This window comes from Melospiza melodia, chromosome 5, assembly GCF_035770615.1.
Source record: "Melospiza melodia melodia isolate bMelMel2 chromosome 5, bMelMel2.pri, whole genome shotgun sequence".
NCBI classification, from domain to species: Eukaryota; Metazoa; Chordata; class Aves; order Passeriformes; family Passerellidae; genus Melospiza; species Melospiza melodia.
In genome coordinates, this window is record NC_086198.1 from 17322494 (window position 1) to 17337591 (window position 15098).

At 38.7% G+C, this 15098-nt stretch overlaps 1 protein-coding gene across 1 annotated transcript in view; it reads right to left on the minus strand.

Annotated features, from left to right (window-relative positions):
* PPA2 (inorganic pyrophosphatase 2) overlaps window positions 1–15098 on the minus strand; it is a 34709-nt gene that overhangs the window by 2829 nt on the left and 16782 nt on the right. The window contains exons 6-10 of the mRNA XM_063156441.1: window positions 14912–14998; window positions 13504–13630; window positions 5808–5935; window positions 3977–4062; window positions 2860–2929 (exon numbers count right to left, since the gene is read on the minus strand). Coding sequence (XP_063012511.1) covers window positions 2860–2929; window positions 3977–4062; window positions 5808–5935; window positions 13504–13630; window positions 14912–14998 — 498 coding nt within the window. The remainder of the gene's footprint in view (window positions 1–2859; window positions 2930–3976; window positions 4063–5807; window positions 5936–13503; window positions 13631–14911; window positions 14999–15098) is intronic.

Here is a 15098-nt window from a genome sequence, read left to right on the forward strand (position 1 = left end):
TTTACAGACAGCAACACTTAAAAGCCTGAAATAAACAGTGTATCTTGGCACTAACACATTCATTACAAAGCCCTATGACTCCTGGGTTTAGTGTGCAACATATACTGACACTGGGGCTGGGACACAGATGAAGCAACTTTCAGAGGCTAGAGAACACCAGAAACGTTCACTACGTAGTGATAAATTCATCTAGATTTGTTGTTGCAGGGGTCTGGTGTAATTTTGGCTGGTTCAAATGTTCAGTATTTGCTCTTAAATGCACAGGTTATCTTTTATCTCTTTGGAATTGATGGTCATGGCAATTTACCTGCTGGGGAATCATTCTTAGTTTGCCCCCAACATGCCAACCATCTAGAAACTGCCTCAGTGGAGTGGAAATTCCCCAACCCAGACAAGCCATTCTAGTTCCTCATCTGTAAAGTAACAAAAGGTCAAATAATTCTGAGAACAAATGGACTACCTTGGGAACCACACAGTCAAAATCTATAGGAAATTCTGATTAGTGCACCCTTGGTAAGGATTTGAATGTTTTCAATTTGGTTCTGTTATAGTTCTCTTGCTCACCATGAAAACTTTTCCACAGCAATAGTGAGTGTTGCCTCTTGGCTTTGGGGGTCTTTGGGTTTTTTTGTTTTGTTCTATGGTTTTTTTGAGAACTCAATATATCCGATTTAAAGCAATAATCACTCGCTCAAAAATGCTGCAACTGAAATCTGATGCTGAAAAAAGAATTGTAGGGAACCAGCTTTCACTGCAGAAATAGCTCAGAAATTTTGCAGTAGATGAAACACATTTCTCACTATATTTCTCAAAAGATCTGCTTCAGCTTTCATTATTTTGTTTTTATCCAGGACCTAATAGATGGATATAAATTAGAAGAAAATATGTCTGCTTTTAGTTTCAATTAAAAACAAAACATCAAAAACCCAAACAAAACTCTCTGCAAACACAGGCAGCTTTCATTTGAAATCACCACAGCCATTAAAATTCTGCAGCCAACACTCACGTACTTTCACTTCAGTGTGAAAGCGATGAATGTCTGACAACCAAAGCATGCACTGTAGTGTATTAGACAAAAAGATACCTGCTTAAAATGTGCAAGTCAACCTCCCTGCTTATATTTAGAGTTCAACTGTCCATGATTCCTATCTCAAGGCCATTTTACTTTTTTAGTTATTGCAGATCAGCAGCTGCATGCAGTATGAACAGCATTTATAATAGAGTATTGCATATTTTCCCTGTCTGGAAAGCACCAAGAGGCAGCACCCTACAAAGATGTAATTAAAATACTTAGGCTGAACTGAAACAGAATGATGGAATGGAATATGTGGAAACTTCACAAAAACACCATCACTTAAATGAATGTGAGGCACAAAAAAAGGCAGGAAGTCATACTATTTGATGAGAAGGGAAGCTTTCAAATAAGAAAGGCATTACAGTTTGATACAAGGTATCTATTTTATTAACTGATTTTACTAACTTCCTCCCCTCCCCAAAAACCACGGGAAAAAAAAAAGATTTGTTATTGAGAAACAAAGTAAGACATACTGCTGATTTAATGATTATTTACCCTGCATGCCTCAAAGTACAAAGAGCAGAGAATGCAAAATATTTCCTCTGCACATTTGTAACAATTCTAATATATTTGGACTTGCAGCTTTAGTTACATATAAAGACTCATATTTATTGTAAATTTGGAACTACAGAGAAGGTAAATACTTGCTTATAGCTGTGACTGACATGTCTAAAATTATATTTGAATTCCAAAAACTGTTCTTCTTTCATTTAAAATTTACAGTCCCATTAATCAACATTCACAAATGCAACACAGAAATACTTTAAAAGAAGTGCTGAAAGCAAGGTATCTGAATAGGAAAAAGTTTGGTTTTACACATATTTATGACTTAAACCAACATTTCTTTCCAATTGAGTCTCATTTGCTTGTGAAACAACAGCATCCAGGACAACATATTGTTACTAGAAATGCAGTTGGAATGTTAACTGCACAGACACTGGACAGCGTGTCCTTTGACACCTGAACTTGCATAATTGCTGTGACTGGTGAGGCGAAACACTGGATGCCCTGGCAGCCAGGCACACATGCAGAGTATCTCATGTGGTCATGAGCACAGGCTCAGTCACAGCCTATGTTAGAAAAGAAAAAGTAATACTTGGGGGCACATTTCTCCATGTAATTTCTGGTAACCTTGCCTAATTTCTGGCATCAAAACTAGTGTATTTTGAAATGGAAAAAATTCTCCTCCACTAACATTTGCACATGAAAGCATAAAACCTGCAGGATATTTTTCTTGCCTGAACAGGAAACCTGCATGTTTTAATTTTATGTTAATTTTCAGAATATGACAGGTATTCTTTAAGAAGCATTCAAATAAGCATCCCTTCTCTTACAGCATTGCATTTAATTATGCAAGTAGACAAACAAAGGGTCTGTTTAGTGATTAGGGACTACAGTCAGCTTGTCAATGAGTTCTAACACTGGGTGGTAACTCATGGCAACAGAGGGAGACAGAGAAGACAGCAGGCTAGATACAAATAGCAGCCCATCTTGCTATTCAGGATCAGAAAAAACAGCACCACAGAAGGAGAAAAAATGAAAGAACTCCACCAGAACAGTAATGAACCTTCCAGAAAGCACAACTGGACCACTGCAATTAAAAGTTTATATCACAATGCTTACATTTTCCCCACAACCCTTCTGCTCCTCCTTTTACGTAAATTTTTGCATAAGGAAGGACCATTCAATTTAGCTGTTTTATTTCAGTTTTGGAGCTCTGATCAGTCTTTTCCAATTAATCATTAAAAGAAAAAAAAGGGGTGAAAAAAAGTAAACATCCTTACTGACTGCACAATCGATCGGGCATCCTCCTCACTGCAACAAAACGGGCTGCCACTCACCAGAATATTTGTGCTGAAAAATAAAATTAAAAACCTGCTTTATCCATCAGTGGAAAAGAGCCACACATAATTCAGTACTTATGGAAAAAACCCACCATCATATATAGATCTCAGAAATGTGTATCTGCAAGAGATGAGGAAGCGAAAGCCACAAAGTAAGGCTGGAAGGAACAGGTGTGTGGAAGGGTGTTCTTTGTTTCTCTGTGTTTGAGGAGGTATCTAGGCTGTGTATTCTGTATTAATGCAAGCACTGCTCACACTCAGTGCTTCTGGCTGCTAGCTTGTGTTCAGTGCAGAGGACCACAGTGGAGAAGCTAAATTCAAGAAGTCAGCAGAAATAAACTGGCACTTCCTGAAGGAGCTGAGGAACACCTTGATGGCTAGCAGAGATGATGTGAGTACACCCCATCTCTTGTGCCTTGCAAAATGGCCAGCAAGGCATGGCCACCATGGAACTAACAGCAGGTTACCTGGAATGTACCATGAAATCATGGAAGTAACAGCAGGTTACTTCAGCAACCCACCTGTAGTATCTAACAAGAAGGAAAAACAGGCCAAAATTCTGCACCTACATAAAGCAGCACATACCTATAGTATTTCCAGACAAACTCTGGGACCACATCCTTGGCAGAAATGTTTCCCTATGAATCTGCATCCTTGCACACCAAAAATTAGTTTGATCGTGAGTTTTTAAGGTCCTACAGAATAAACTGCACAAAATTCAATTCCCCAAAGCAACAGAATGAACAGTGACAAGAGGCCCAAGATTCTCCCAAAATAATTCTGAACAAGCACTCTGGGACCATTTCTCAACAGCTGAAGTAATGAATGTCACATCTATGTAATCAATACATTTCTGGAGCCACTTACCAGTAAATCATCATCATACACGGAGCAATTAGTCATCATGCTTTATTATCAATTAATTATCAAACCCATTAATATTCCTGTCATCTCAAATTTAAAAAAAAAATCTAAGCAGCTCATGGACAGCTGCAACTTGTTGAATAGCACCAGTATAGTACAATATGAAGAGAAAGAGATGTGACTGGATACATACCACTTTATAGCACCTCCATCAACTTTTTTATGAAGCAAAGCTTTCCAGTGTTCATGGGTAGATTTAATAATTTCAACAGCAAAATCCTAGTTTACAACAAGGAAAGTTTTGTAAATTAAAATGTTATTAAACACAAAAAAGCCACAGAGCTGGTTTATTAAAACATACTATTTCCTATGTTATTTTAAGGCACCTCCTTTGAGGCCTCGTTAAATTTCTGGAGAATATAACACCCTTTTTATGTAAAGAAACAAACTTCACTGTTTATCAAATATATTGGCAACACATTCAGGACTTTACCTCAGTCTGCAGCCACAAAACATGAATGCTACGTGAAAGAATGAAATCAGCACTAGATGCTACAGAGATCCTTCCTGCTGTAGAAAACTGAACCAGGCTCTAAATGGGATCAAGTGTGTGAGCTATGACTCCACCCTTACAGATGCAGGTCACTGTTTGGGTTTCCCCTCTAGAGGCATAATTTGCATTTACTTTATCAGTGCCCAATCATACACTTAAGCATTTGCAGGAACATAACATGTCAGCGGCTTAACAGTTTCTGCTTGTTTGAAAGAAAAATAATATTGGGAGTGGGGCTGGGATGAAAAAGCTTCCAAAAATTAATGTAAAATAAGCCCTCGGTGTCCAGATGATGACAGCTAGACTTGCAAAAAGCTGCCAACTGAACATTCACATTTGTTAACAAGGAGTGACTTGGAAAAGTGCCACTGGAACATTGTGAACTTCACCAGAGCTGCTGGAGCATAGCCACAGCAGCCTCATCACATCCTGGGTCTCTAGAAATGCTTGAGAATTATTCAAGTGCTCCAAACCAGCTATCTCAGGGCATTTAGTGCCTTCAGGCTCAACTCCAATGGCCTGACAGGGATACACTGGTCTACTGTCACTCTAGAGTGCAGGAGCACCTCTAAGAGCAGTTCCTGGGAGAACAGGGGAGAGATCAGGTTATCAAGCCTTACAACTCCACAACTGATTGATTTAAAAGGCAGTTTCAGTGCAGAGGGGAGTCAGGGCATTTCTTTAACCAAACAAAGCATGTAAAGCTGCCTGTGCTGGTTAGAAGGCATTACGTAACTCTGACAGCACCCTGCAAGGCTGAACTGGCCGACACATGGACATCATTCATAGGAAACTTGTGATTCTTTGCCAAGAATAATCTACACAGAGCATGCAATACACAATTTGCAAAGCAATTTTACTCAAATCACATCCAATTTCTCTGGAAAAATCCAGGTATTTCCTTCAACAAAGTCCATTCTCTAGTCCGATCTCCTTTCAAACACTGGTCATTCCTACTGTAAGTAGTCTAAAAAGCTGGTTTTCTAAAAAAAATAAGGCAAGTAATTTTTCAGCCTTCAAGCCAAATGTTCCAAATGTTTTTACAGAGATTTAACAGAAAAAAGTATGCCTTGAGAAAATACAAAATATGAAAAAATCTGTAACCCACCCTAAAAACAAAAGTTAGAAAATTTTACCAACAGGACTACAGAAACAACTGAAAAGACTATCTGTTCATTACTCTGACACAGAGAATGAAAATGTTTTAAAAAACATCTACAAACACACAGATGCATGTGTAAATCTCATCAGGATTAGGACTAATTTTTTTTTCAGACTTTTTTGACTGACCTATGCATTTTTCCGGAACAAAATGGTAGGCAGAAAACATTATTTAATCCTAGCCTAATAAATTGTACACAGAAGTCCCTCCCACCAAAATTCTTTTCATTAAGCTTCCTCCTTTACAATTCTAAAAATTCTAAAGTCCATGTAACAGAATGATGTATTTTTAATTTTGCATTATCTTCACCTTGTTTTTAAATTCTCCATTAAAAGCAAAGTGATTTTCTGGTTTACCATCAGGCACTTTATATAATTGGAACCAGTCAATTGTAGCCTCAAGATAACCAGGTTTGTGCTTCTTGACATCATCGATATCTGTAGGTTAAAAAGATTAAAAAAAAAAAGAACTGATAATTTTCACTCACAGGTTTCAGAACATCAATTTTTTAAATTTTCCTAAAGAATCTGCAGCAATTTGATTTCACTGAATACTTTCAAAGTCATTGGTAAACTTTACTTTATTACATTAGCTGCCCATAGTTGCTAGCTTATGATTTCACAACCACACTAAGCAGGTAAAGCAGTCATCTCCTGCCCTTCATTCATTAAGAGCCAAAGGTACAATGAATAAAAGGACCATATTTGTGAAAGGAGAAGAAAATCCCATCTTTTTCTCAGTAGGTAGCTCTTGCAATACTTAGATTATTCACTGACACAATTTTTTCTTCCAGCAACTGCAGGGCCTACGAGCCTTTTTTGATAATGGAAGAATAACTATAAAAACAATTTCAACACATGGATCTTTAAACCAGGACCTCTTAACAAAATACAGGCTTGACTTGTCAACATTATATTAAAAGTCACTTTTTTTTGCTCACATTAGTCCCAAATTCATCCCCTTCAAGACATGACAGAGACGTGCCAGGAGCTCTAAACACTAACTTTACTGATAACCTTTACTGATACCTGCATACTCACAGTGACAAACAATTCTACCTCTACAATCCTGATGGACAAAGATGTGACAGGACACAAAGAGGAATGTATTCTATTTGTGGGACACCCTTGTGAAGCAGAGATGAACACTACCCTGGTGTATGCAGAGAGATGAAACATCACAGTAATTCAGCTTGAAGACTACGCTGCCGTATCAATGATGCAGTTCTTGATTCTCCACCCCTTACCTGCTCTGCATATCAAATTTTAATGGGCTGTCCTTGGAGACAGCCACCACTTCTGTCACTTGCAATGGCATGGCCCTATCAACCCCTTAACAAATTAACTCCCTGGCAACATGTTTACATAGCAAAAGCTTTCAACATGTTCCAATAATTTTGATGTCATAAAGGATTTCGTCCATCCCAGAAGCCAAATACTTTGTACTGGTGTGATCTTCTATTTCCTTTCCACAGTCACTTCTGATGGAAATGGGAGCTGACCTTTTACTCCTGTAGTCTACCAACTATTCCATAACCTCACTCTGCTCAGGCCATCTTCCAAGGTGTTACTCTCCTCTAGTGTTTTGCAAGTGACTCGCTCATGTCTCCCTTCCTCATTCCTTCTTGCTCTCTCTCAACTCTCCCTGGTTCCCTCATTACCTTCTCCCATAGGTACGCCTCACTTGATGACATCTGGTCAGCAGTGATTTCTGCTAAGATGCTCTTCTGTCTATCCAGTCCTATAAAATCAGAGTTGCTTAGCCCATGGAATTGATACCTATGCTTTCCATCTTCAAGTGCCTAAATGTCTTTTAAAATTTCACTGTGAACCTGAACAAAGACATCAAAGTATTTCTGAAGAGAACAATAAGTGAAGAGAAAAGGTCTTGTGCTACAGACCATTCAATTCTCAGTACACCACCAAGAGAGATGACATGTAGACTGAAGTGGGAGGTCAGACCTATGCCTCAGAAGACATTCTGAGTGTTAATAGCATGTCATAGATGCCACTGCCAAATTCCACTGCATTTCCACTACCCAAAGAATAAAGCATGGAACTCTGAAGAACCCCATGTAAATTTTTGTTCTGCACACACTTTACAGGGCTACGTGTTTACGGGCTCAGAGTAAAACACATTTTGAACTTGGCTGCTGGCCATCTGTCTGTAGGAGATCAGGGAATTTCACTGGCAGAGTCCCAGAAAAAAGCAAGGGCACATAAGGCTGTGCTATGTCTTCTAGCTGAAATACGTGTTTAAGAGCACAAAAAGCTTCTCACTAGGATGGGGTGGGTGAGACCAACCAAGAAGGAATGATTTAGAAAAGGGTGAGATCTTGGTTGGAGCATGAATGCTTCACTTGGGCACTAATAAAACTGCAGCTCCAATTCACATCAGTTTCAGGACCCCAATGTATCATCTTGTTCTCTCCAAGCAAGAGAACATCCCTCTTCCAACTTAAGACATTGTCATCTCCTCCTCTTATGAAGTTTGAATTCACATCTAACACTTGTTGAAGAGACAGTATCTCCTCAAGTTTGTAAAGCAAACCAGGCTTCTGCAGCAGTTTCCTTGGCTCCCAGCAGTAGACAAACTCCAGACCTCTATCTCTAGACACAACTTAAATTCAAGCATACTTTCTCACACTGCTGCTCCTTTTTTCTGGTTCCTATTCCAGCAAATGTCTCTCCTAACTCTGTTTCTCCACTCCCACTACTTGGTTATTTGCCTCCTACTCCCATAAAAACTGTTCATCAAAAGTGCTTTACAGTCTACTAACTGGCACTTGGTACTTTTCTCCATCTGTTGCCCCTCATTTATACGTTTTATTTACACTTATTTGAAGGACTCAAATATTAGGATAGGCTTTGAGACAGACTTTCATTATGTCCTTTTGTTAGAGATTCTATCTTCATGAATAGAATTGTCTCCCTGAATTTCACACTCTCTCTACTGGAAAATACCTTGCCTAAGTAAAGTGACTAAACACAATCATACTACAGCATTATATGGATGGATTATACTCTGGTTTTGAGGACTTAAGGAGGGCATTGGTTGCTTTTATTTCCTGGGTTCCTTGCAAGGTATTCTCCTTTTCTCCTTCATCCCTATGCTTCACTTCATTATTCTTTACTATAAAAGACAGCTACTGAACATCAAATGAAATTTGAATGCTTGATTTAAAAAAAAAGACTCCAGAACATCTGTATTATAACGAAGTTGGTTGATGGCAAGCAGAAGAAAAACATGCAACAATGCAATAAAACACACCCCAGGAAAGTATCAATGCTGTTGCTGTGCAGTCAGCATATAATACAAAATACAAGGAAAACAGCAGCTCTTGCATCACTCACTCAACAGCCACCTCTTCACTTCAGTTCATTAAAAGTCACCACAGAAAAACCTGAAAGACAGTTTGTCTTCCACTGAAAACTAAACAGCCTCTTTGGGATATCAGGGGGGAAAGGAGAAAAACCACATTCAGAAAACAAAAAAATAAGCAAAGAAAGGTAAAAGAGAAGATCCCACTAAGCAGTACAATAATTTACTACACTAATATCTACAGAAGATAGCTTCAAATTATTATGATTTTTTTAAAAAGCAAACAATTTAAATGTCTTTTCTGCAGCAAACACTGTTAAGAAAGTCTTTTTTGATGTTGACTGCTTATTTTCCCTCACTGTGCTCACAGTGATGTTAAAAGGGGCAGGTTGGGGAGCAGCAAGTGTTTAGGAGGCCCAAAGCAGTTTGATCTCTGCCAGCAAGCCCTGCTCAAAGCAGCAGAGCAGGTCAGGCTCCTGCAGTTATGTTATCAGCAGGTCCCCACAGGGTTCTAAGTGGGAATTACTCTACACTGCCTGCATACAACCATAGGCCTCATTTTTCTGGGCACCAAAGTTAAGTGCCAAGGGTTAAAAAGAGACAGCCGATCACATTAAAGGCTGCAGTTCAGTGTCCACAAGGAAAAACCCTAGAGGCTGGCACCATGAACTGCTGCTCCTTCTCTGTCAGGGGAGTGAGCTAACATGAATGCAGATCCTAATTCTAACTGGCTTTACAGAAGAGAGCAACAAAAGCATTTGTACAAAACTACCATTTTTAGTACAACAGATGCTGCTTCTAGCAAGCAAAGCTAAAACAACATGTTTGCAGCAAGCTTTCTAAACAAGGTCTGTGGGAAGAGAGGACATATGTTTTTAATAACATCTTATAAACATTTACGGGAAGCTGCGGCTACATTCCATATAAAGGCATTTGGTGTATTTTGTGCAAGGGGTAGGAGGGGAGACTTGGTACAGCAAATTAATTTCTTTATATTGGGTGCTTACACAAATCCACAACAAAGGTCTTCTGGGCCTCTGCTGCTTCTCTGTGAATAAATATACTCACATGTAAAGGTCTGTAACAATATTTAGTACAAAATATACAACATGCCTTAGTTTTGCCATTTAGGGTTTGATCACTAAACCCTATCTTGAGATGTGTATTGTAAAAGCAGCATGGCAACACAGCACAGTTAACTACACCAGTGTCAGCAAAAGGTAGCACAATAAAGCCAGCAGATACCACCAACTGCTGTTGAATAGATCCTGGCATCTTTCCAGTGAGCAATGGCAGCAAAAATGGCTGCTAAGATTCCAGGCCAGTAAATCACCTTCATAATGCCATGGACTAATACATGATTAGTCCAATTTGCTGAAGGGGGGCAAGATGACCTTTTGAAAGCCAGACTTCATACACTGCTTCAAACACAGTTCCTGCTTCAACTGCCAGTGATTTTTAAAACTTCTTGTCCAATATGAAGATGCCACATATGTTTAGACCAAATCACAGCATAAAATTGTCACTCATCCCTTCTGAGCCCAAACTAGAAAAGCATTAGATATACAAGTGAACTCAAATATATCCAATATATTAAATTCAATCCAGACTATGAGATAAGCAGACAAGCAACCTTTCTACCACAAAAATTTACTTCCAACAAAATAAAGAAAACAACCCAGCCTATTACACCACCAAGATTTAGTGTTTCAGTCTGCAAGGAGGAGCTTTTAGGTCTTTTCTCAGAGTTGTTTGGTCTAATGTTGCTCCACTGGTCTACTAACAGCCATCTGCCTAGCAACTGCCTGAGCAGAAACACAACAGCACAAAGCCAGATCTTAATGAAATAGTTGCTTTTAGACTCCAACTAGACATGATCAGATTTATCTATCTTTCTCACACAGATGCCTGCATCTGACATACCACTTGTATTTGGTGATTGTCCCTATGCCCACCAGAATTAAGTGCTATTATTTCAAACAGATTAGTTTGAAATAATAAGTCAGTCCAAAAAGACACTAAGACCCTGCTATTCCTCCTGATGACAGAGTTCCCACTTAAAACAGACGCTAAGCACTGCCTATCATTCCTGGGTATTGTCACTGTAAACAAGAGTTTCTCACTGCTCTGTGTGAAACACAGAGCTCTAGGCAGGGTTTCCAATTTAAACCAGTATTTATCAATAAATGCCTGCACAACACAGTCCAGTGGAGTGCTATGAATAAACAATGAGAAGCACTCAGAAGTTGTGACTTCTCAGTTCTGAGTTCTGTGAAGTCTCAGAAAAATCAATTGCACTTATGAGAAGGATTGCAATCCTGGAAGGAGAATATCCCAGGTACCTGGTGTGTGCTTAAAGAGGCAAGGGGAGTTAACACACAGTGCAGGCTCAGGATGGGGTTTGCAAGTAATCACCACTCTGGTGTCTTGAAATTATCTTTTCCAAATGTTCACTGGGGGCTCCGCACATACTGAGCTGAAAGCAAATGTGATGATTCTCAGTGCAGTTGGAAATCTTTAACAAATGATACAGAAGTGACTGGACAGGATTAGAAGGCAACACTTAGCCTCATCTTCCCCAGGAGGCCACCTCCATAACACAGCAGCACATCAATTACAGAGGGAGACTGGTTTTATCCGTAGCTGCCATCCCTTTATGCTGAAATAATTAACAACTTTGGGAAGGGGGAAAAACAAGTATAAAAGGACATATTGTACTGCCTGCTCTGGCAGATTTGTTTGTTTTCAGACTGAAGAATGATTGCTGTTAAACACTGCAAGCCAGTCATGTCTTCTGAAAGCAGACAGGGGCTTTTTTTCTTCCCCTTTTCTTTTTTCTGTAAATTTTGGGCTGCAACTCCAATCCCAAAGGGAAATCATATTAAACTGGATAAGTAGTTCTACACTTCTTTGAATCTCAGGACAATTCTCTTCTTGAGGTTTTGCACATATCCCTGATAAGAAAGGATGCACACAGGAATCAATTACAGGCAATGGTTTGCCCATTCCTCCTACTACTTTTTCTTCTTTTTTTAAGACTAAAGCTCTTACTTCTCCCCACCCAAATAAACTAAAGTTGTAATAGAGCTGATATAAATCAGTCATTACCTGGGGAAAAACAAAAACAAAACCAACCAAAAAACCAGAGAGAGCTTTCAAATACAGACAGTTAACCCCAAATAATAAATAATAGTGGAATAAACTACCACAGTTTTGGCCCTGCTTAGTGGACTCCCTTTCTGAATTCTCTCATCCACTTTTCTGACCACATTCTCTCAGAAATTGCCAGGGAGAAAAGGTAAGTCTTTAAGCAGAAGAGTGCCTAGAAATGAAATGCTATTCACTTTTAACTACTGACACTTATACTGCATTTTACTGCACATTACAGAGTGGTTTAAATTGATACTGACATTAACAGCAAACTATTACTTACTCTTTCCTTAAGCTGAACTTCTTAATCTCTAACTGTCAAAGTAGTTAAAGAGTCATAAACACTATGCAGTAATTCATCTGCCCAATGATTTTAATCAGCATCAACCCAAGAGTTTCCTTTTCCTCATCTCTTCTTCTCCCCTTCTTTCCCCACAAGTCAAGTATTCTCCATGTGAAAGTAACCTGCAAGAAAACTGAGAATGAAGGACTAGTCCAGTGATATACTTTACATTCAGAAACCATGAAAAAACCTCAATGGCTGAGAAACACACTTCTTTAAAAAGCAACTGGATTGGTCTATTCCTACAGAAAGGCCACTCTGCACCTTGGTGCTCCCATACCAACAAAGAGCAGATTGTCATTGTAAATACCTGATGGTATGTATGGTTTCTGGTTTCCTAACAATCAGTTTTAGACAAACCTCATGATTCCCAGTAATATTCCATTTGAGGAAGCAAATCTCCATCTATCCAGAGAAAAACTGCACTTTACCTGTGCTATGAAAACTTAACTTCCTGCAGTTTTAACACATCAGAATGACACCTCATGTGCTACTCACATGGACACACTTCAGTATTCGAGTTTCATTTGGATACCACAAGTCTGATCACAGGCAGGACAAGTTTGAGCAGGATATTTCCCCCTGCACAGCTCATCATCAAGGCTGATGAGGCTAAGCTGCATTAGCAGTTTATTTTGCCAATTTTCAAGCTAAAAGGTGAAACCCAATTGTTCACACTAAGCAACAAACTCTGGAAGCAATCCTCTTAAAAGTGGCAAGACATTGGAATGTCTTGTCAGAATGCAACACAATGCCTGTAGATATAAAAGGAACAAACACTTTCAAAAAGGAAAACAGTAGTGTGCTACATAACATAGAGCAGGTAAATATGCACTACTACACAATACATAAACCTGTAATTATTGGAGGTCACTTTCTAAGGCTGTTGTGTTTCAGGAGCCAAAAAACCTTCTGCATGCCGTGTCCCTTTGAAAATCCAAGCAAACCATTTTAGAAGTTTAGTGTGAAAGCATTTATGTCCTACTTGAAGGTAGCACCTGACCTAAAACACAACCAAAAATAAAAAAAACCAAAAACTCAAAACCAACCAAACAAAAAACCCAAAACAAACAAACAAAGAAGTCTTGCCTTTCCACTATCTGCTTCTTATCCTGGGAGGCCTAAACTCAGGCACTATTCTGCTGGGCAAGTTTCTGACATAACTGCATTAGGAAAAACAAAAATACTTGCCATGGATTTTCTGAGCTTCTGGGTCATCTGCACTGATGGCAATTATCTTCCAATCTGTCTCTCCTTCATCAATAAGACCTAAAACACCCAAGACCTTCACCTGAACAATCTCACCAAAAGAACGAACCTGAAACAGAAAGTAATGCCACAAAGATTTAGAAAACAACATGTAAAGCTTCTCTTTTACCTTAAAAAAATAGTTTTACATTTTTGACCCGCAGGTTGTAACAAAATTGCAAGATAGCTAGAAATACTAAATAGATGTGTAGTGTATTTGTAGATCTTTCTTCCACCGTTACTATTCTCCAATCCTCAATTCTCCAGTCAGCATTTATTTAAGTAGAAAAGTAGATAAAATTTTTTTCATTCCCTTTTACCCTAGTTCCCTCACATTTTGTTGGTTTTCCTTCCAAACTGTAAGTCAGAAGCATCTCATACTCATTTTTTAACTTCTTCCTGTCCCTTGACTCTCTACTTTCTGAACTCAGGGTCCTATTTTCTGTCTTGCTATTCCTTCCTCTGGACTCCAATATACACATATAAATGCATAGCACATCCCCAGAAATACCAACACAACCATTTTTGCATTTTCTTTGGAACCTTCTCCCTACCAGCTAATATCTCCTCTTTAACTCTTTCTGGATCCCTTGAGATTAATCTTTAGGTTTCTTACCTCAAATTAAGCCACTTTCACTGAAGTCATTAATTAAATTTCCCCATACCGAAATATCCTAAGAGATCCCTCTTTCAAACGCGTCCATTTCATAACCTCATTTTTGATACAGCATTGTTCCATTCTTTGCTGCCTCTAGATATGTAGAATTTTCTTTCAGTGAGCTAAACCTTTCCTTTATACCTACTAATGCTCCTTGCTGCACCTCTTTTTCAGCTATCCATTCCACAACTCATAACTCTGCAACACTGCAGCAGGTTCCTGTCTTCTCTAGAAAAGAGGATCTACTTCTTTTAGCACCCATGAGTAAAATCAAAACTACCTCCTTTGTGGGTCTGACTTCATAATTCTAATATGCACGATGCTGTCGTATTTCCTCATTTTTCATTATTCCTAGCTCCAATACTGCTAACAGGGAAAAAAGAAATAAATCTTAACTGTCACTTCCTTCACCCAAAACTTACTGTCCAACTACACAACTTCAGGATGTTGTTCTTTTATGTTCTCTTTTAACCAGTATAAACACTTTACCAAATCCTACCTTCCCCCATCCTTTTTAAAAATCCACCATTTTCTCACCTTTTCTCTTCTTAGATCCTCTATTGATACTTTTGTCAGTCCCTAACATTATTAACACATCTTTTCTCGTTTTCCATCTGACCTTTTCTTTCAGAAGTTGCTACCAAATTATTACGTTAACCTTGATAAATTAAATGAATCCTGATAAATACAAACCTTTGAACCTATTTCACAAACATCAATAGGATCATTATCCCCACAACATCCTGTAAGGTTATCCGTATGGTTTGGATCTTCCCAGGTCTGCCAGGGAAAAGAGAACTATCAGTTAGCCGCTGAACTGCAATTACAACTCATTTTACCACTAAATTACAAAGATTAGCAAAAGTAACAATAAAAACAT